General features: G+C 39.9%; 1 protein-coding gene across 3 annotated transcripts in view; it reads left to right on the plus strand.

Moving 5' to 3' along the window:
* The window catches only part of CPEB3 (cytoplasmic polyadenylation element binding protein 3), a 180,263-nt gene that overhangs the window by 139,529 nt on the left and 16,917 nt on the right, over positions 1-23,817 (plus strand). For all 3 annotated transcript variants that reach the window (XM_060114405.1, XM_060114311.1, XM_060114505.1), the window contains exons 8-9: positions 8,349-8,463; positions 18,731-18,912. In XM_060114405.1, the coding sequence (XP_059970388.1) occupies positions 8,349-8,463; positions 18,731-18,912 (297 nt within the window). The remainder of the gene's footprint in view (positions 1-8,348; positions 8,464-18,730; positions 18,913-23,817) is intronic.

Below are 23,817 nucleotides of genomic sequence, written 5' to 3' on the forward strand. Positions count from 1 at the left end.
ACAACAAGGTAAGATGTAGATTAAGCACTTTGGACAGTTTATACATACCAGGAGTGATGAAAGAAAGCTTCTTGGATGAAGTGTCATTTAAACGAGGTCTTGAAGGATGAAGAGAGTTTGGGGATTGTCCAGGAGAAGTATGGAGGTGTGGGGAATAGACATTTTGGAGAAAGGCAACAGTGTGAACACAAAAATGAGAAATTGTGTGGTATGAATGCAGAACACTTAGGATGGAACACAAATATATGAAAGGGATTAGAGGGAAATTAAATTGGGAAAAACAGGTAGGGGCTTGTAGGGCAGTCTTGATTGATGGCCTTAGTCCTTGGGTTTGTGGTATATTTACTCAAACTCTTTCATTCCCCACTACTACCTCCTAAGACAATAACTATAATTTTATCTTGGCTCAATCAAATCTGGTTTTGTGTCATATCCCACCTTGGAAATCTTCAGCATTTCTAATCTTCTTGATTTATTTATTTATTCCTTGGTCTAAATTCATGCTTTGGGCACCTCCCATCATAAGAATTTCTCCAAAGAAAGAATTCCTTCTTTAAAATGAGAGAAGTACCTCCTATTCATAATAAGTTTTATTTTTTTCCTCCATGAATCTCTGATTTTGCAAATGGGTACAGAGTTTCTTAGTGCTTGAGTCTTTGGAAGCTGTTATTTCTTCCTAGGGAGGTCTAAAAGATGCTGCAGTTCCATTGTACAAAATGGTAACCAGGGGACAAAATAGCCAATACCATCCCCTAAGGGATCATAGTCAGTGTTTTCCAAAGTGTGTTCTGAAGAACGCTTGTCTCATCAAACACTGGTCTCTTGAGAGGATCATTGACAGAACGTTTGCTCTTAATAATAATAGGTGTCCCTTATCGAGCACTTACTTTGTACATTTTATATCCACTTTCTCCTTTAATTAAAGATTCCATAGCCAAGAACATTTGGGAAACATTGATATATTAAAGTTCTGAGGAGTTTTGCAGTAAATAAATGTGTGTAATATTGTTTAATCCAGCATATTATATACCTCTTTGGGGATTATACTTGTGAAGATTCTGGTAGAATTAGTATTTCATGAAGCTCACTCAAAGAATAGGCTTCTTCCCAGGAAAAGCTTAGGTAACATGAACTTTTATGTGTACATTCCTCTCAAGAGTTTGAGTGATCAGCATGCCAGTGACAACATCCTTGCCCTAGCGCCATGGAACTGAAAATACACATTTATGTAGACATTGGACAAAATTTTCTGGCTGCAGCGCAAAAGTGCCTGAGGCTATGAACCTAGAAGTTAAAATAGCCAGTTTCATTGCCAAATCATATTTGAGCTTTTCTAACTGCTAGTTTTGTTTAGTAGCTTTAGGAAGAGTCTATGGGTCACTTCTTAATGTGTTGAAAATGGACCAAATGAGATTGGAAAGAAGAGAAAGGTTAATCATTCACAAATAAAAATGCATTTTGACTTTTCCAGGAGTCTCTTGGGAAGCAGAGCTGGTGGCCAGTAGCCTGGAGGACAGGGAGCCTTGCAGGCACACAGCATCATTGCAGTGGAAAGAGTGTCTATAGACTTGGGGTCAGATAAACCTGGGTTTCAGTCCTGAGTTGACGTCACACTTCTGAGTCTTAGTTTCCTTGTTTTTAAAGTAGAGATAATTTTTATAGCATAACAGTTACGGTGAGTTTAAATGTGACAGTGTATGTAAAATGCCTAGCACAGTGGTGCAGTGTACGTGCTCAAAAGTGCTAGTTTCTTCTTTCTTTCAGAAGAGAATCATCTATCACGCTTATACTTTCTAAGTGATGCGGGAATATCAGAAGTGATGATGAGCACTAGATAATTCTGATCACCGCGTGCGTCACCTAGTGGCATCAGAAATTCGCACTGATTAGGCCCAAGCCCTGGCGTACCCACTGGTGACCAGACAGTGTATTTCCATGCCTCTAGAAGGTAGCTTTCAGTGGAGTGACGAGAGTGACTGGGGAGCTATAGAGGGGCAGCTGTTGGACAAGTTCTTACAGCACCACTGTCTGCCCCTCGGGAAAACCTTCGCTAATTCACCAGCACGCTGAGGAGCACAGACCACTCACTAAGGGTTGGGTGCTGTGCCGGGCAGTTGGGACCCACACAGAGATATGGTCTCAGCTTTAGAGGCCCCCAGAGTCCGATGGAGGGAAATAGCCAAGTGAATAGTAAGTGGAGTAAGGAGTCACAGGTGCTATGATGGAAGCATTATAGACGGTAGTTGATGTGGGGTGGCTCAGAAGCAAAGTGGTCAGGTGTTCCTGAGGGAGTCTGGAAAGCCTTTAGAGGGAAGGTGTTTCTTTGAATCTTACGGTTGTAAGTACAGGTATTAATCATAGCATCTAATTGATAATGGCTTTATTATATCAAGCATAGAGCAAAGATGTACATCACCATTTTTGGGGCACAGTTTATGCATGCTCTGTTTTTGTACTGGGTGCCCTTATGAAACAGTATACAGAGTGTTATTTGAATTGTTCAACAGTAACTGAAGTTCCCAGTGGGGCTGTAAGCCTGTGGTTTCCGTACATCAGGCTGTGTAGCCTGGTGCGGATGGCAGCAATTTCCTTTTTGTACCTGCGCTGTTTCTTGATGCTGGTGGTGGGTGTGGAGCATCCTGGGAGAGCGTAAGAGAATTTCCCAGGGTTACTTTTGGCTTCCTGTCTAAGAAGAATCCAGGCTATTTTGCTGAGGTTCTTTGGGGCCTGTGATCTACTGGTATCTGAGGAATAGTCTTTGTGTGAAAGTGAGAGCTTTTTGCTTTGAGTCCCAGTGGAGTTCTGCCTGGAGGCCCCAGAGCTGCCCAGGGTACAGAAGTCTCATCAAGGCCAATGCCTCTGAGCAGCTGTTAAGTTTCTTTCTGGCCACTTACTGCAGAAGGTACAGGGAGGGCATCTTCTTTTGCTCTCTATTGGGTGGAGGGCAGCATTTGAGAATCATAGGTAGCATCTGAACTCCACAAAGGTGGCTGAGCCGTTTGTTCGGGAGCTGTGTGGTGAAAATTAGGTTGACATGAGATACCAAATGTGAACATACTTTGAAGAGTCCAAACCACAATTATTGCTGTTACGGCTGTTAGTTTTGGTGGTTATAATACTAAAACAACCCCTTACACATGGAAGAGATAAAGATGCCTCACAAACCACAAACTAGTTTATTTGTGATACTGTGGGGCACTCCAGTCATTCTGTGAGGTCTGTGATTCTTAAAATAGAATTGCTGACAGCTGGGGTGGGTCTGAGTTCATTACCGCTGCAGCTGAGCTGTTGCAGCTGTATCAGCGGACCTAGGTTTAGCTGACTCATCCTGGTTGTCAGAAGAGCCGGGATGCTGCTGCTTACTGGGGAGAGTAGTCCTGATGGTTCTGCACTGTTATTTTTCTGATTCATGTACATTGAAAGGATTGTAGGGTTAGGGAGAGAAAAATGGAGACTTTTTCCTGAAGAGCTTGAGTAGGAGTTTGAAGAGTGTTGAAAAGAGGAAAAAGGAAATGGGGTGGGGTTCGGGCGATGCTGAGCTATGAGCTTTATGGATAATTTGTGGGAAAGAGATCAGATGGCAGGGAAGGGGGATTTGGTCAGGTGATTTCCTGAACTAGCCACCAGATTGCACTGTTGACTCTGAACAGTTTGGTTGCTTTTTGGAGCTGCTTTGAGCCCAACAAATGAAAAGGAAGGCACTGTGCAGTAGACCCTTCATGTGGTAGATGTTTGTAACCTAAGGAGAGCACCAGACCACATATAGGGTGAGATGTTTAAAATGAGCTCAAGATAACATTATTTACTGGGGTAGATAATGTCTAAATTCTAAATAGTGGTCTAAACTGAGAGAATTCTAGAGCTATAGGGAGATTTGGTCATGTTCAGAAACTTGAAGTCCTAAGGCTTGTGTTTAAAACTGTTCTTACTAAAACTGTATGTTTTCTCTTATGCTGTTATTAAAGATACAATAAAAATGCATTTTACATTTAATTTTAACTTAGAGGCTTTTTCAAATTTTCAATGAAATTATCTTTTTAGGAAATGATGTTTTCTTGTAGCATCCTGTCAAAATAAGTGACCTCTATTGCATTTCTTAAATTTTTTCCTAGAAATTAGCCTAATCCTATCGCTATTAATGACTTTCAGTTTTAACCAGGATGAAATTTTAGTTAAGTCTTTGAGAGCAATAGCAGGAAATAAGTGAGGAAAAGGCCTTGACTGGAGTGAAGTTTCTATGATGTTTTGTTCAGTTAGTTCAACCTTATTATGCCATATTTTGATACATACTAAGAGTAAGATATAATAGGGCAGTATTACCCAAAGTGTGGATATTAATAGGTGTTACGCAAAAAAATAGGTTCCATGGAAGTAATTTTGGAAATGCTGGCTTAAACAACATTTGAATAGATTCATTTCCTGTAGAACTTCTTAGAGCCTTTAATTAATATACACCAGTGTCTGCTGTGAAGCTCCAAGAAGGAAGTTTATAACTTTTTCCTAAACACTGCTTTTCTGGCAGAACAACCCTAGGGATCTGCACTTCACAGAACACACTTTGGGAAACCTTGAAAAGGAAAATTAGTGCTTTTAGTACTAACTGTTGCTATTACATATTAATGTATGTTCTTTTAGATTTCTTGATGGCTGTCGAAGTCACTTTATGGTATAAATTGTTATATTTATACTACCAAGCTTTATGTTTGGTTTTTGCCTTTATCCTTAAAAAGATTTTGCCTTTGGAGATAAGCAGTTATACAATGCCAATTATTAATTAAAGAGATAAAAATTTAGAAGACAAATAATTCAGCTAAAAGTAGGTTTATGGTCCTCACCAGAACTTCCACAGGAATACATGCTTAAAAAAGAAACTAAAGAAAAACCATTTTTTAATTTTGTCTCGTAAGTGTTTATGCAATAAAACATTCCATTGTGAGGAGCTGTGTGGTAACTAAACCTTTCTAACCAGAGATCACAGACTGGAGCCCACAGGATAGATCTGGCCTGCAGATAGTTTTGTCTAGCATGTACAAGTGACTTTATACACTTGAATTAGTTCCCAACATTAAAAAATCTTGAAGTTTCATATAAAAATCTGAATTTCTAGCTACTTTTGAGAAATGGAAAAGTCTGACAACACATTTGTAAATGATAACTACTAGCTGGAGCTGAGAGGTGTCTGCCTCCTTTAAAAAGAGTGGTTTAACACGGCTATATTTAAACTAGGTAACCAACAAGGACCTGCTGTATAGCACAGGGAACTCTGCTCAGTGTTCTGTAATAACCTAAATGGGAAAATAATTTGAAAAAGAATAGATACATGTATATGTGTAACTAAATCACTTTGCTGTACACCTGAAACTAACACAACATTGTTAATCAACTATGCTCCAGTAGAAAATAAAAATTTTTTTAAATAAATAAAAGGAGTGGTTTACTCCATTGTGTCACTGCCTGCCTACTAACTGTTGTCCTGGTAGCTTGACATGTTTATGCTGCCTGTCTGGCCCTACAGACATTTGTTTTTGTGTAACCCTTACTGTAAGGTCATGGCATGGCCAAAGGGCTAGTGGGTGCTCCCTCCCAGATAGCCTCTTCCTAGAGTCACCTTTGTAATCAAATGTGGTCAGGTTTCTTCAGGAGGCAGTGTTGAAACCATGTCAGGCTCATTTAAGGTAATCTTCACCATTCTTCACCTTATCCTTGTCCTTAAGATGTTGTGGCTTTTAGTGCCCAGTATAGCCTATTTGACAACATCCTGCAAGAGTTGTTATACACACACACACACACACACACACACACACACACACACACACACTCAGAGTAATCCCTATGTATGTAAAAGCTGTTTTGCCAGGGGAAGTTTATGTTGAGTTAGGACAGAGTTCTAATTTCATCCTTTCTCAAAAATAATTATTAAAGAAATAAATATAATTTAAAAACAGTTCTTTTACTTATATTCTACCCCTTCTACAAAATATCTGAGTCAGCTTATAAAGTATGGGATTAAAAGAGTAGAGAAACATGTATATATATATTTTTTCGAAGAGTAAGTCAGAAAGATAGAACATGGATATTAGACCCTGAGAATAAACCTTAGAAGATGGAGAACATGCCTGTATGAGAATGGTCTTATATTTCAGAGAGAAACCAGAGTGTGAATGGAACTTCTCAGTGCAAACAGTACCACAGTATTACTTTTTGCTTAGCTCTTAGAGTGTACTGATGTTGGCCTGTGTTGACATTTCTCTGAATCTGCAGTGGTGTGAGCTCTGAGGAGCTGTTCTGTGGCGGCAGCTGGGAAATGTGGGTTTTGTGAATAGGATTAATCATTACTGTCTCCCTAGTCCTCTTCCTGTATTTTTACCAAGAATAGGGTAAGGGAATGGGTTGTGTGTGATGTAATGAAGGGGTGGGGAGGGTGTCAGAGGGAAGAAGAGGCAGCAGTGAAGACTCTCGACAGGCAGGTTTGAGATTGTCTGCAGAGTTCTTTTGAGCAGCAGTAACCTCCAGCTGTTGCACAAGGCTACATTTTCTGTACTTTTGATTAAATGAAACCAGAACACTCTGGATACTACACAGGAATTGTTTTCATTTGTGAATATGGATACTACACAGGAATTGTTTTCATTTGTGAGCCATATGAGCAAACTCAGTTATCATAAAGTTAATGGAATTACCTGGTCCTGAAGCTGCCTTAACTACTTAATAAAGGATGAGACTAGAAGAAGAGAGGGCTCTGTGTAGAAAAAGATTTGCCCTACTTTTTTTTTTTTTTTCGTGACATTAGAATCCTTTTTCTTAGTGTCAGGACATTGTGTTTTTAATTAAAAATTAATAATGGGCCCTCATGAAGGCATTTGAAAGTGGTGTTTTATGGTATTGGTGAATCTGCCTTTGTGGTAAGTGTCAAGGGAACGATAATTTAGTCAAACAGACCAAATTTTACAAGGAAAGAACTGGATTTTTTTTTTTTTAAGTGATAAAGGTAGAGCAGATGCCTGAGTGTTAACAGAATTACAAACAGGTCCAAGGTTTTAGGGTCTAGGGAAGAAGTGGAGATTTTATGGCTTCTGGCTAACTGGTGAAGGCAACTGTGTCATAAAAGCCCAAAAAGCTGCGGGGCGGGGGGGTACATTTTGTAACAATCATAAGGAACGTGTAGCCTGCTTCTAACTGAGCGATGCCAGTGTTAGAGTTGACCCAAGATGTTTTGAAATTGTAGTTGGTAGATTTACTACCTTGCAAATAGGAGTACTCCTGGATATAGCCAGGCCACTTAAGAAATTATCATATGTGTTTCCTTGCATTGTGTTGTTGGTTGAGTAATGGGGCAAAAGAAGAATTTTGTTGATACTAAGAAAATGAAAATTCAGCTGTTTTGTTTCCTATCCTAATCGATGAGGGGAAAGGAGAGGGGTGTTCCTTAAAGACCGACACTATTTTCTCTGCTTCTCTACCTGGCCCACTTCCCAGCGCGCATGGCCAGCTGAGTGACTGGTTGGTTTTCAGGCAGTGCTGAAACTGGCCTTTCGGTATGAGAGGGTTTTTTGTGCTTTTTTTGTTTTGTTTGGTTATGGATTGAAAGGAATATGCTTTAAGGTTACGATTCTGATGGAATACCTTATTTTATATGATAATGGTAAAACAGTGTAAACTATGGACAGGAAGTCAGAGTCCCAGTGAAGAGACATTACCAGTTAGAAATATGTTGTAGAGATTTCTTTTTCTATTCTTTGAAAATTTGCTTCATTTTCTAGGCTTACCTTTATTTAACCAGACTTGTTTAGGAAAATCAGATCAACCAAAAGTCGATGAATCTGTGACCTTCAGTATTTGATATTGCTTGTAATGGTGTGCTAACTTGATAAGTGTTAAACTGTGTTAAATCATATTGCTGAAAGAGAAATGTTTTAATTTTAGGGGGTGATCATTTAAAAGCCAGACATGGATAATTTTTAGAAAATATTCCCAATGTTCCTGTCCCTCTTTAGGTGAGCTTTTAAAAAACTAAGTGCTGTAATGTGACAGGTTATAAACAGTCTAACACGTGTAAAAATTCAAAACCCAGACTCTATCTATAAAAGACTGCCCTTTTTTAAACCACAGGTGGTTTCTGAAGGTTTCATGGTATATGTCTAGAGTGTTGAGTCTAATACCTGTAAGTAGATTCCCCAAGAGTTCTATTGAAAGGCACTTAATGCATATTACATTAACTAATAACTGGATTTTGTTTGGGTTGTGTATGTTGTAAAATGCACAAATCAGTGGGTTTGTCTTTAGTCACCTTATTCTCATTTGGGGTTGATGGAAATGAAGTAAGGACCAAGTAAACGACTTTTTTTCAGGTGCAAATTCGACCATGGAACCTAAGTGACAGTGACTTTGTAATGGATGGTTCTCAGCCTTTGGACCCCAGAAAAACTATCTTTGTTGGGGGAGTTCCACGACCCCTTCGAGCTGGTGAGTGGAAATAGTAACACCACAACAACAAAACCAACAACAAAATCCCCAATGTGTTTAGTCTTCAATATTTTCTAGGTTTCTGGTCAGCTATGCACAATCTCCAAAAAGAAGGCTGTCAGGTCAGTTTCACTGAGCTGACCCTTAAATGTTTTCTCCCAAGACGCTGTATTTTCTTATGGTACAAGAGTGAATTTCATTAAATTGTTATTTCAGAGGGATGAATTCTAATTAGTGCCTCCCTGTTCAACCAATTATTTTTAAAATAATGACAATACATTTGGCAGTGTGCATTCTTATGCCAGTTAGCATTGTTATGTATGACAGAAAAAGAAGTCACACCATCAGAAATCTGTCCAGTTCAGCTGTGTGCCCACTTAGTCAGTGAGGAACCAAACCACTGCTAGAAATTGTGTCACTGGGAATCAAACTGAACTTTTCCCAAGTGAAACAGGTTCTTATTTTTTATGTACTTTGAAAAGTGAGGTATGTATTTGAGCATCTTTATTTTGACTTCTTGAAAGCTCCCCTGTTTTTTGTTTTTTAAGTACCTTTCCAATGATGAAATAATTGTGCCTGCTGGGATTGGGCAGAATCATTATTGACTGGGGCATTTGAAGTGATGCTGTGCTGATGACTTCGATATTTAAATCCAAAGACAAATCTAATTGGTTGTGGATTAGTGTGATTACCTGTGGAATATAATAAAATTATTTGTAAGAACAAAGTTTTCAAAGTGCTTAAAATAGTTGAGTTTATTTTTTTTTAAATAAGATGAAAAAATAAGGTAGCTGTTGCCACTATAGTAGCAGAAAGGACAGTGTTATCTCTACGTTAGTGTAAGCAAGTAGACTTAGTTCTACTTAAAAAGTAAAAGAAAAAGCAGAGGTCATTAAAATCAAGTTGTGAAACAGAATTGTAAAATGTACCTACAGCTCTTTGGCTCTGTGACTTTGGGGACTTCTCAATTCTGAATGTTCCTCAACATTTCTAACATATTTATTCAAATCTCAACTCCAATCTACTCCTAAAAGATAAGTTTTAGGTCTGTATAAAGATGTATTCGTAATTCCATTTTGAAGGACTTTAAAACATATTAATTATGACTGTGGAGTTTGTAATCTTATGGTACTTCAGAAAGTCAAGCATCACTGGGTCTTTTTCTCATTCTCATGGAAAACCTGCCCAGAGAAGGAAAACAAAACAGCAGAGATGCTTCCCCCTTTATCTGCTGTCAGAAAATAAAGTCTAAGCAGGGCTAACTCGAACGTGAACAGCATTATGAGATGAGGGCCAATGCAGCCCTTTGTTTCTAAACAGCTTGTGCTTTAAAAAAAAAAATGTGGGTGGGGGCACTGTGTAATATTCCTGGCTTTTTCTAACTGGTGGTGTGTTTAGGAGTGGAGAGGGAGAAAAATCCCCTTTGGTAGTGTTTTAACTGCAAATGGATTCTACAAAAATGGACATACATTGCTAGTATTCTAGCTGTTCTTTCCTGCAACTAAATACAAGCACAAATTAGTTTTAATATCTCAGCCCCTCTCCTTTTTTCTTAGCTGGGAATCTGAAAAAAAAATTTCTGAAAGAAAAGTTCCCACAGTTGTAAAAATAACAGAACTGGCTTTAACCTCTTATGTCTATTTTTAAGTCACAGACACAATAGTTTTTAAACTAAATTCCCCTTTTTATTAGCCACTCTTTATTCTTTCTGTTTAAATGATTTGAAAGGATAGGTGTGGGCCTCTATATCTTTTTCTCTCTATAAATCTTGTGATGATCTATTTTTCACACTGTTCTTATGATCACACTGACACTGCAAGACAGGAAACCCAAGATGCTAAATTATATTCTTTCTTTAACATTCTGTGTCTATAAGATGCTGCAAGTTCTACGGTTAAACAAGAATTATGTTTAGTTATCTAGTCAGAAATGGGATTTTGTGTTTCCTGCCTAAATAGTACATATTTTGTAAATTTCAAAGTTCTTTTTTCTTTAACGTAAGCTAAATTTTTTTGTTTTAAAATTTTGTTTTTGCCATTATTGGCTAGTAATCTACAGTCACTTGGTCTAATGGCAGTGTTCCCCCATGCCAGCACCTCCTATAAATGTAGCTAGTTTCTAGAAGGCTAAACAATCTACATTAGCATCTTAGAATTTTACTCTATCTATCCAAGACTTCCAGATTGGAGGCCACGTAATCTAGATGAAAAGAGTTAACATCTGCAGCTTTTATCCCTGTGCATAGAATTAGTTTTCTTTGGAACACACTGAGCTTTGTGGATTGGTGTGTGTCTTGGAATAGAAGACTGTTTTTAAAAGAATTCATTTTGACTTTGCTAGACAATCTTAAATTGAATACAGTGCAGTTCACTTGAATAATAAACACGTATTGAGCACGCACTGTGTTACTGGCACTGAGAAAGTGTACATCATGCCACACTGAATGGACATCCCACTATCATGTTGAACAAGTCGTCATCTACAGAATCAAAGATTTCAGAACAGAAGAAAATGAGAAATGTATGAATAGAATACTAACTCAGTTAATTGGATGCTAAATTATACTCCTTAACATAATGATGCTCAAATTTTGGTTTTTAAATACTTCAGGGCATTTTTTAATTATTTCCAGGGGTATCGTGGTTATAAATTCTGAAAAGTCTTAAAACTATTTCAGGCACTATATACAAGGTGATCCTAGACTAGATATCAGTGATGAGACTCAACAGGTGAGATTTTTATGCATCCAGATCGATTTTCACCTTATCCTGGGCCAAAAATGGTCCTTCAACACTTTACAGTGACTAAAATGTTATCACTCAAGAATTATTCCTTTGGATCTTGTGGGGCTTTTTATCTTTGATATTTTCCCATTGTAAGACAGGGACCATTATCACTAACAAATTATTCTAAATATAGTTAACCCACCGAATAGAAGTGCAGAAACACTTCTAAAGAAACAAGGCAACCTGTTTTAAGTGGTATTGTCTTGACTGAGGAGTTTAGGTTGCTCCTTCTGACCTTTTGACAAGCGTGACTTTTAAAAATTCAGGTTGGAAAAAAATCAGGGGCCTAGAAAAATGAGCCTGAAAATGGGAAAATATCAGTGGAAAATCTAGATGAGTTTACCCAAAGTTGGACTGCCTGATTGTTGCCTTCTCTAAGTCAGATAATACACATTTCTACGTCTCTTGTCTCTCCCTTCCATCACTCCTGTCAGTGGCAAGCCGAGGGTGGTTTTTGCCTGAAGTCTCCTGGTGTTTCTCCATCTTGCTTTCCTTCCACTCCCCACTTCTCCCCACCCCGACGCTAGGAAAGGCTGTGGGTAGACTCGCCATGCCACCGTGTGGCTAAAGTGTACATATTCTTCAGAGAAGTCAGTACAGGGAAAGGGGTGGTCTGTCTGTCTGGTCTGTCTCTCCTTCCGCTACTACCTGGACGTGCAACAGCATGTTGCCACTCTTCATTCAAGTGTTGTAAACAGCATGTCTTCCTAAATCTCAGTATGGAAATATCCCTGTTGCATATCCCTATGACATTAGAACCTCTCCAGACCACATCTCTTTGCTCTGAGAGCAACTAAGTGCCGGGCTTGGGGGTTATGAGGAGACCACCAGGAAAAAGTGGAAAATGAAGGATCTGGTCCCTGTATTCTTCCCTGGTTTGTAAACATGAGTGTTCTCTGACTCTAGCTTTTTGGCTTAGACATCTCATTTGGGGGCTGCCTCAGTGATCAAGCTTTGGGACCCATCCACTTCCAGTTTTGATCAGGCTTGAAAAACCCTCAGTCTTCCTCTCTAATTAGAGGCATCTGTGAGCTGTTCCTCCACTTTATGACTTCCTTTTGACAGTTTATCTGACCAGGCCCTGCAGAACAGATCAGTCTTGAGTTCCTGGAGCCTACCATTTGCCCATCATCTTTGGGTCTCCCATCTTCCTAACTATTGCTCTGATGATTCTTTCCTGTCTTTTTCTTCCCTGCTAATATTCTGTGATGGATCCTGAAATTTCCTTCTCCACCTTCCCCCCTCCCAACTCCCCCCCCCAACTGTTGTGAGGATGGCTTTCTATGGAAATGCTAGGGAAAAAAATTTTTGAGGTAAATATTCAGTAAGGTATGACATACATCTAGAGAACATACATGATGAATTTTTCTAAGAGCATTTATTTCAGACATTCTGCAGATATTCTGGTAGTCCACATGTATTAGGAATCACATCCTGATTTATGATTAAGGAGATAGGAGTATTGTAACCGTAGCCTTTTTGTTCAGTGAAGTGGTAGCAGGCAGAAATCATCTTTATGTCAAGTTTGTCAGCACTAGAAGCTTTTTCTTTTTCTTTTTTTTTTCTTTCTCTCTCTTTTTTTTTTTTTTTGGCTGCACCGTGTGGCAGATAATATCTTAGTTCCCAGACCAGGGATGGAACTCGCACCCCCTGCAGTGGAAGCACAGAGTCTTAACCTCTGGACCTCCAGGGAGGTCCCCCTGCCAACACCTTTTTTTATTTTTTAAAAAATCTTTATTGGAGTATAGTTGCTTTAGAATGTTGTGTTAGTTTCTGCTGTATAACAAAGTGAATCAGCTATATGTATACATCTATCCCCATATCCACTCCCTCTTGCATCTTCCTACCACCCTCCCTATCCCACCCTTCTAGGTGGTCACAAAGCACCAAGCTGATCTCCCTGTGCTATGCAGCTGCTTCCCACTAGCTATCTGTTTTACATTTGGTAGTGTATATATGTCCATGCCACTCTCTCACTTCATCCCAGCTTACCCTTCCCCCTCCCCTTGTCCTCAAGTCCATTCTCTACGTCTGCATCTTTATTCCTGTCCTTCCCCTAGGTTCATGAGAACCATTTTTGTTTTTTTTAAGATTCCATATAGATGTGTTAGCATACGGTATTTGTTTTTCTCTTTCTGACTTATTTCACTCTGTATGACAGACTCTAGGTCCATCCACCACACTACAAATAACTCAATTTCATTTCTTTTTATGGCTGAGTAATATTCCATTGTATAAATGTGCCACATCTTCTTTATCTATTCATCTGTCAATGGACACTTAAGTTGCTTCCATGTCCTGCCTATTGTAAATAGAGCTGCAGTGAACATTGTGGACACCTTTTTTTTTTGTAGAAGCTTTTTCTTTCACCAAGTCCCAAGTTCAGAATGAGTTGTCTCAGATAAACTCCAGAATTGGCATACTGACTTGATTAACTGCATTGCCCTTAGGCTTAAGATTTTATAATGTCTGTTTGTTTGCTCCTCCTCCAAAAAAGCAAACTCTCACCCACAGCCGATGTCAAAGTTTGCCATATCAGTGGCAGTTTGAGCAACATTAGCATAAAGCCAAAGTAAGACTGGGATGAATTGGTGCTTATGGAGCAGAAACCAGGCCAAGTAAATGTTAAGCAAAGATTTATGAGTAGAGGGAAAAACAACTGCTGGACAAAACTAAACATTTGAGCACTGCTCTTTGCCCAGCAGTGTGCTCAGAGCTCTCATGTATGTTTAATCCTCATGATAACCCTGTGAGGTTATAAGTGGTAGACTTTTCATTTAGAGATAAGGGAGCAGAGTTCAAAGGGGGTGACTAGTCAAGACCACAACAAGTGAGAAAATCAAGGTTCAAACTCAGATCTCCAGACTTCAAGTTTGGGGCTCTGTGCACAGAAGGAAGCTGCTTTATCAAGCTGAGATCTGAGATGTTGTCTCAGTAACAGCAATAACAGTCAATCTGGTACCAGCTCGATTTAATCAAGTTAAAACTCTTATCCTTCTTACTTAGCTGGTAGTTCATATCATTTATGTGAAAATATTCTTAACTTCCCAACGTCTCATGCAGGGTGGAAGCTAATGAGCACATTTCCTCCACTAAAGATGTGTGGACTGCGCTCATGAACCAACTCAGCAATCGTAAACCCAGAAAGTCCACCTTCAAGTTGAATTTTCCTTTCTTTCAGAAGTCCAGACCTCTTGTCATCCTGAGGTGCCTTATGCCTCTTTCCTGTCTGCTTTGTTATTTCCAAAGAGGAGAAATGCAGCTTCTAGATTCACAATTTAGAATTGTGTGTAGTATTTCCCTCAGGAATCCTCATTCCTGCTCTACCCTGTTTGGCTCTCATAGTGTCTCAGACTTATACATTGCCTTAGGCTAGCTTTGAAATCTAATTAAATGACAGGAACAGGATCCTGGGGTGGGACAGGATGGGGAGTCATCATGATTTTCTTTCTGATGAACTGAAGTCCCTTTCAGATCTCTGTGAAGAATTAGGAGCAAAACAAGGAACCACAGTTGGGGTTCAGATTCACCTTCAGGGCATAGTCACCACAACCCAGAGGAATTCATGGAAACGCTATACACTACATACAACTGCAATATTCTTTTTTCCTTCTCCAGTCTGGGACATGGTGAAGCTCATCACAAGAGCCAATGTGTGGGTTATACTCATAGTAGTGTACTGTTACCATGGAACAGTTGTTTATGAGATGACTTGAGTTGTCTTAAGAGCACAGAACATCTTATCCAAAGTACAGAATGCCCTTAGATATAGCTACCAGAACTCTTAATTTCCCACCCCTGTGGTGACCAGACAGACGCCGTGAACGCTGTCTGGATTGAAAGGAAAAAATAGAAGTGGTTTGGAGATTCCTGACTTCCTCATGGACTCTAAGCCTGCTGTCACCTCCTTCTGTCTGAATTTCAGCCTCTACTTGTATGTCCTGCTCCGGTAGCCTCATCTTCCTCAGGTTAAATGTTAAGAACGTGCTCTGGGGAGCTACGCTGTCCTTGTCCTCTACAGAGGATGGTTTAGAATGAGGATTCACTGTCATAGGTTTAGTGGGTGGTTTGACTACATTTTCCAGATAAGACACTTCCTTGATCAAGGACTCACATTTCTTTTTAAAAAATTTTTATTTATTTATTTATTTTGTGATACACAGGCCTCTCACTGTTGTGGCCTCTCCCGTCACGGAGCACAGGCTCCGGATGCGCAGGCTCAGCGGCCATGGCTCACGGGCCCAGCCGCTCCACGGCATATGGGATCTTCCCGGACTGGGGCACGAACCCGTGTCCCCTGCATCGGCAGGCGGACTGTCAACCACTGCGCCACCAGGGAAGCCCAAGGACTCACATTTCTTGAGCAGGATTGAGATCATAAGGTATAGATAGACCCACGAAGGTTTTAGTTGACTTCTACCAGATCCTTACTGCTTTTTTTGTTTTTCTCTCTTCCTCCCAAGTAGTCAAAATGGTAGCCCTCTTCTTGGCTCAGCTTCCCCCTAATCAGAGGAAGGGAATTTATATGGGACATTCCTACATTAACTGATAATACTCACTCTAAAGAACCCTTTAAAACCTAGTCTCTAAAAGTAGTGGTACATTATGACATCTGTAGGTGAATTTGTATCTTTCAAATAAAAAATATTTTCGGATTGGAAATTTGTAGGATTTGAGGAGAGCTTGCTCTGTGTTTGTTAGTTACCTATGTAGTGGATGAACTGTTAGTATTTTTTTTTTAATGCTGTTTTTACCAACTGGTTTCTTTTCTCAATAATTAAAAACTCTGTTTAGTACTTAGATGACATACCTCTGGTGTTTGAGCCCAGCATGAGCTTAGCCTGCAAGAAGTATTCTTTTAGTGAAGACTTGCTGATTGAGTAAAGGACCAAATACAAACAGCAGTTGTTTGGTCATTATTTACTTTCCTTCAAGGGTCATCATAGTATTAGAACTTTTGTAGTTAAAATACAGATTAAGGTAGAGAGATGGGTAATCTTCATATTCTTCCCCCCCAGAAAACTTTCCTTAGTCACCTTGGTTTGTTTCTTGTAGTTTCTCAACAAATTGCCCTTCACTTGAGTGAGACTTCATTGGCTCAAATGCCTGCAGAGTTTTGGGTGGCCAAGAAAATGACTGTATATAAGCTTTTAAGTGGAAATTATTTATTTATATAGTTTTCATAAAAACATAAGTGGATGAGGGTTTCTTTTTCCTATCAAAAGTACGTAACTGCCAGCAGCATCAACCGTGACCTAATCTTTGGCACGTGAAAATGATTTTCCAGCAGCCAGATTCACAAAGTGCTTGTGGAAGGTGCCAGCTCTGGCATCTGAGGACCCCTAAGGTTCCTTTGGAGACCAAGATGCAGTAGAAGAACCTGTGGTTACAGTAACTCTTCTCTTCAGCTGGAGCTTCAAGCTCACAGCTGGTATGTATACCTTCTTTGTAAATTAGATATTTTCTTGAATCCTTCCTACGGGTGGAAGACAAGTGTATTCAGTCCCTTGACAGCATTCTTTTCCTGGCCATTCACCAGGCTGAGGGAGTTTTCACTGTCTTATTCTATTCCAGAGGAAGCCACGTCTTTGGAAAATTAGTGTTTAATTTCCAGGCCCTGAGGTTACATATTTTACTAAGCCCACTTGACTAATAAAGGAAATTCATTAATGACTGCAGTGAATTAATTCCACATTCAGTTTCTTGTTCTCTGTAACTGGAATAATGTTAGTTATGTGAGGAAGTCCCCAAGCCATCAGAAGTTGTTGGGGTGAAGTATGAGGACCCACTGAACTCTGATATTTAGGATACACACATGATTCTTATTGCATTGTTTGAATGAATGTGATTCCTGGATCCTGCCCCAAGACTGCAGTCAGGGTTCACTTGGGCTCTAACCAGCAATGTTCCCTTGGCTGATGTGACTCAGTAATTCTGATCATAATGGGATCATTGGGATAGCTTTCTGCTGTTCTGTCTTTAAAAGCACTTATTCTCTGGCTTAATTATTGCTAGTTTATTTTCTCACCTTCTGAAAACTACCTGTTGGTTGGAAGTCATTCTTCCAGTTAGAAACAGGCACTTAGAAAACAATTACCAGTATTAAGCAGTCTGGTTTGGGGACAAATTTTGAAGAAGTTGAATAGAAAGACAGCCTTCCTGTCTGGCGATATAGCTTTCTTACTGCCTCAGCAGCTTCCTATTACAGGAACCAGTAGTACTTGGCTTTCCTTCTGTTTGTAGCAATCGTACGCCGTTCAGCCCTTCAGCCCTTGTGCCTGCTGCAGAGTTCTTCCCCTGCCCCTCCAGGTTGTGCTGCTTTCCTTCTCCCCAGATACTGATTCCTGTGGAGCTCTACTGTCTGATGGTCTTTGCACACTGGCTGTGTCCCAGGTCATCATCTGTCTTCCCTGTCTGCTCCTTTCCAAATGCCATGTGTAGGTGTTTGAGGAAAGTGGATTCTTGGGTCGTTCGCCAGGGGTAGGACTAAGTCTTTTGGACTTAAGCCATGTGAGTGGCCTGAAAGGAATGGTCATACCTGGAGGAGGTGCCATCCAGTATCAAGTAAACAATTACCTTCAGGCAATTTGGATCCAGGTAAGTAACTGCTATGTGTCTCTCCATGGTACCTTTTGATGAGGACAATTTTAGAATATCAGACCTTTGGAATGGTCCAATTTCCAAGTGCCTTCTGTACAGGTGTTTTGCAAATATACCAATATAAAGGTATACTTAGAAGAAATATGGTGAGGTGTGCAGACCAGACCTCTGGATTTATAGCAGGGTGTAGGATGAGTATGTTTTTACTACCTTTGTAGCAGCTTAGTGTTTCCTGGCACATTGTAAGTGCTCAATAAATCATTGCTGCTGTGATCATTTTTAGTACTATTATTTAAGAATTCAGTGTGAGAAGTTAGTATGGAGAGTTCTCAATTGGGAAAGTATATACTCTTAAAATCTTTAGTTTTTTTTTAATTGTAGAGATTTACTTTAAGCCTGTAAACATACTGCCTCTAGTTAAAATGAATTAAATTCTTTTTTTAATTAAATTCTTTCTGTAGCTTGATCTTAATACAGTAGTGTGACTTTAGTAATTGCTTTCAGTCCTAGAGGTCAGTAAGTAGAGCTGTTTCTTATTAACTTGTTAGGGTACCTGAAATGCTTTGCCTACCCAGGGCCCACTCCAGTGGACTAAGCAGTTAGAAATTAGAACAGGAGGATTGCTGATAGATCATCTCTTTTATACTGTTGCTGAAATTCTGATTATATAAACTCTTAAATTTTTTTTTCATTTTGTTTTCAAATATCCTATGAGGAGCTCCCCTTCTTGAGCTGTAAGACTGGTGTAGACACTCTTCATGAGACTTAACATGGGTTTTCCGTTTCTTAATTACACTGCATGGTCCTTACATAGTCCTTCCTTCTCCTGGGCAAGAGTACCTTCTAAACATTTATACCGAACAGTGTTTATTTTCTTGCAGTTGAACTGGCAATGATCATGGACCGTTTGTATGGCGGTGTCTGCTATGCTGGCATTGATACGGACCCAGAGCTGAAGTACCCCAAAGGTGCTGGCCGCGTGGCATTCTCCAATCAGCAGAGTTACATTGCAGCCATCAGCGCTCGCTTTGTGCAGCTCCAACACAATGACATTGACAAACGGGTAAGCAACTGTTCAGGGTATAATTGCTATGGGAAAGAAATGAAATTTATTCTGTGGGCCCTTGGGGAGAAAAGCACCTTGTGATCAAAGTGAGCAGCTCTGCCTTACATGACATTAGTCCATGAGTCCATCTAGGCTGCCTGAAAGAGAGCGCCCTTCGTATTTAAGGCGTTAATGAACTTTCTCTCTCACTCGTCTCCAGGGTGATGTTACACTTATGAAAATAACACTGCAGAATTTAGCAAAGCAAACCAGTGCTGTTCAAAATATGATGCCAACAGCACGTTAACGAAGATTGAGAGCTGTTAATCTGCTTGACCCATGTGGTACTCTTAAAACAAACAAACTTGAACTAACATTTAATGTTAATATTCAGGAGTATACATAAAATTTTGAAGTTCTGGTTTCTTTTAAAATTGCAAGAACATAGGGACTTCCCTGGCATTCCAGTGGTTAAGACTCCGTGCTTCCACTGCAGGAGGCACGGGTTCAATTCCTGGTCGGGGAACTAAGATCCCACATGCCACACAGCATGGCCAAAAAAAATTGCAAGAGCATACGTGGTAGCAGTCATTGGAGCCAAATAGCTGCTGTCCCCTCCAGTCCCCTCTCCAGCTCCCATAGTTCTTCTGCTCATACCAAATATGCATATCCATTACCTGCCTCTTTGCTCATTGGTGTTACCTACCTGACCAGTAGAGGCACTCAGATTTGCTAACTCTCATCTAAACAGGGGGCAGTAGAGCTGTAGGGCATTGGTGTGCTCAGTTGGGTTTGGAGACAGACACAGGTTTAAATCCCTTAAATTCCAGCTCTGCTGCTATTTGGAAGCTTGGGGGGAATAGAAGGTGTTAGTAGCTAATCTGGGACCTGTATGGATAGATTAAAAGATCAAGTGGGAGAACATCAAGTCTTAAACACCTCCCTATGCAATTGTACAGTGGTTGTTAATACTTCCAGCAAAGGCTGTTCTTGGGGCATACACTGGACTAGAATAAGTAAAGTAGTAAATATGTTGTATTACAAAGTTTCACCTATACTCTCTATGGTTGACTGACTAATTTTGCGTAGTAGACCTAAGTTTCTTAGGAGGTGAAAGTTGCAACTGGTGATGAATTTTTTTTATAGTCAACAAGATTACATTTTCTTTAAGACATAGATCAAATTATAAAAGCCAGTGCTTAAAATAAGTAGTCTATTTGCTGCATCTACTGGGATCCTTAAAAGTAAGTAGTGGTGGTTTGTTTTTTAATTAAAATGAATGAAGTTTTACAGAATTTTGAAGCACTCTGAATCAGTGGAAACTCAGGGGTGATAAACATTCAGCTCCATTCCTAGTTTTCAAGTGCCCACAGCACCCCTTCTGTATCAGTAATTCCCCTACAGACTGTAAGCTCCACAGAGCTTACCCATTGCTTGATGTATAGATAAAGTAGATGCTTGATAAACCTTTGTTGAATTGACAAATGGTGTTATGTGGAGTGTTCTCTTAACCACTGCTGCTGGTGGACTTGCTAGTGCCTATACATCTGTGAGTCTGAAGCCCCAGATTCCATTCCATTTAGACCACTCTTGCCCCCATCACTGGTGATCCCAGGCAATAAACTTAACCTGAAGAGCACTTATGTTCTCATCTCTATCAAAGTAGCTTTCTTTGTTCCCCTCTGAAGCCAGAACTAATGAGACTTCTCAGGAGGTAGGTCCTAGAGATGATAAAAGAAGGTTCCACTTGCTCATGCTTATATCTTTCCTTTGCTCTGACCCTAACAACCTCCTGGCCTATTCCTTAGTTAGAAGGAAGCACACTTACCCCAGGGATTACAGTAATCTTTGAACCCTTTTAAGCATCATAGAAAATTCAGGCACTGTTTGTTTTATTGCCTGCCTCTACTCTCACCCCTGCTATGCTCATGCCCTCAGCATTGATTCCCATACGACTTTGACGTAGGTAAAAAAGAAAGAAGTGGCTTTTCTTTTGTTAGCGTAATCATAGCTCATGCTATAGAAATATATTTGGCACATCAAACTTCTCAAGACTCAGGAAAGCCATTGACTGTTTTCTGCTCATTGTATTTGGATTAACCATACCCTCCATATCTTAGAGTAGTTCTTGATAAACATTTAGGGTAACAGCCAGTTGTAATGGAAGGAGTATGGAGTTTGAAGCTAGAACAGATTCCACTACAGTTAAACCTTTGCTACACCAGTCACTGGTGACTCAAGCAAGTTACTCAATGCCGGGAGCCTTGGGTCCTCATCTGCAACTCCCTCCTGGGGATGGTGTGAAGATTAAATGAGATTTGAAGATTGAACAGCCAGAGTCATATGGCAGTTAATAGATGTTTAACTGGCACTTGTTGGTTAATAGTATTCATCTTGCTGGAAGTATACTAACACTGTTGTTAATATTACGTAGCTTGAATTTTATCGGTTACTCTGCTGAAGATGCAGTGAAAAGATACACTGGTTAGTGAAAAGGGCACTGGCTAGAGTCAGATGACCAGGTCTAGATCTGGTCCTGTTCCTGGTGGGCTGTGTGATTTTGAGCAGGTCACTTAAATTCTGAGTTTCAGTGTATAATGAGGGCAGTAGTAATAGCTTTGTGTATCTGACTAGATTGTTGAGAAGCCCAGAAGAGATACTGAGCAAGAAAGTAATATATACAATGTGACTCACTGGACACATGTAGAGTGGGACTGTTGTGGGCAAAAGAATGCCATCTCCATCCACATGGTGTCAAAAGGGACCTATCAGTTCCTTCAGTGCCCTAGGATGAGAGTCATCTAAGTGGGAGAACTGGAAGTCATTGAAAGTGATGGATTCCTTTCTCTCCCTGTCTCCCAGCTCCATCTTCATGCTCTTTGTTTGCCCTGACCAAGGTGCAGACCATTTTCTTTATTATAAGAGAAGGAAGTCAGCTTCCATCTTGAGTGGGGCTCCTTTTTCACCGGTCTTCTGTGAATATTACACTCCTTTCTCCCAAACTGTTACGCTATCCTCTTGTTTTCTTCTTTCTTTGAACATGGCCAGCAATACCTTGTTTTGTTGTCTCTGGCATTCTGAGCCTCTGTTAACGCACCGTTTGCTGTAGATGCTTTTTTAGGTTGATTCTACTTTTATATTTATGTGTCTTTCTTCTAAAGCTTAAGTTTGAGCTTTCCAGAGAGCTCCCATTATATATAAGCATATTAGTATTTCCTTAGGTAATGCCCTTTTTCTTTCTCAGGGGCTCTCTTCTTGATTGACCATGGAGAATTTCTGTTGTTGGGCACACCCTTCTTTCCTGAATAACCCTTCCAGGTTTTTAGCAATAGTCTCATAGCTAAGGTTTTGAAGCTTTGAAAGTCAGTGGCAGGTGTCTACCTGTGCTCACAATCCCTTTGCCTTGCTATTGCAAATTCCAAGATGCTATAGTCTTTTTCTCCTTCATTCTAATGTTAGCCTAAAGTTGCTTTTAAACCGAGGCCTTGACTATTTTGAATAGCTTCAACCTTTATTATCCTTCTGGTCAAAGGAATCTCTTTTGCTGTCTGTATCATTATAAATGCAGATTCAGTGGAATCAGCAGATTTAAAAAACAAAAACAAGTATAGATGGCATTTTACAGGCCACTTGCTTCGTGTTTGCAGCCCTTTCCTCTTTGACTGTTTGCCCCATATGGAGAGTGGGAGAGGGCCTTCTGCAGAGCAGCAATGTCTGGAATCATGGAAGTTCTAGCACTGTTTAAGGTGTATGTTCTCAGGCTGCACCTTTCCTAGGTAAACTGTGGGAGGTAAATGAAGAAGGATCTGATTGGTATATTTCATTAACCTCTTTTATATCCAACCACCTTTTTTCAAAAAAGACATCTCTTTTGAGAGTTTATATGTTTATGTATCGTCGTTGTTGTTGTTATTGCTGCTCTTTGCCTAAGCTTTTAGATGGAGTGATTTATGGGGAAAATACAACCTTTATAGATTTGATTTCTTCTCATCATCGTAGAGACTTCTGGCTTGCCTATGAATATAAAATATGCCAATGTGCAACAGTTACAGAAACAGTTGCACCTGTGGCTTTGGCACTTTTATCTCTGCTGTCATCTCGCTCATCCATGTCATCATCTTTAAAGAAGAGGTGATTTAAAAAATTTTTGTTTTGGAAACAACTTTATTGAGATATAATTCATATACCCTACAAATCAACAATTTAAAGTATTCAATTCAGTTTTTAGTACATTTACATAGTTGTACAATCATCACCACAGTCAATTTTAGAACACAGGAAAAAGTATTTGAATGTGCATCCTTCAAGTCTGCAATAAAAGGATCAATTGAATAATGACCCCAGTGAGGACAGGGAGTTGGGGGATAGTGCATTTATCCTGTATAATTTTACTCAGCTCATTATAGGGAGGGGATCGTACTTATTAACTCGTGCTCTTTGAAGTCACAGGAACAAGGCAGCCCAGGCTGTTGGGGCAAATTTCTGCCCCCTGCTATGGCAGTAATTAGGGTCCCCCAAGAATATGTGACTTGTTGGAGTGGGCCGATAAACGTACGCATCAACAAGCTTTTCGCCATAGTATGCGCAGCAATGGGAGGACTAGCAGAGGTGGAAGAGGCTTCTGATGGTAGTTCCTTACGCAGCTGCCATGATCTTGACTCTGCCACCTGTGCCCAGAGATCTGAATGGGAGTGCTTGGCACTTGGCTGACACTCAGTAAGTGTGTAGCATAAACTAGGATGGTATATGGGAGAGCAAGGACTAGAAGCAACCCCAATTCAACTTTTGCCCAACTCCATTCTTTACATTAAAAACTAAAGTGATCTTTTAAAATCATGATTTGAATCACATCTTTCCCCCCTTTAAACCTTTTGATTATGTTCTACTGCTCTTTGGTTAAAGGTCAAAATCCTGAATTAACAC

Source organism: Mesoplodon densirostris, chromosome 1 (genome assembly GCF_025265405.1).
Source record: "Mesoplodon densirostris isolate mMesDen1 chromosome 1, mMesDen1 primary haplotype, whole genome shotgun sequence".
NCBI lineage: Eukaryota > Metazoa > Chordata > Mammalia > Artiodactyla > Ziphiidae > Mesoplodon > Mesoplodon densirostris.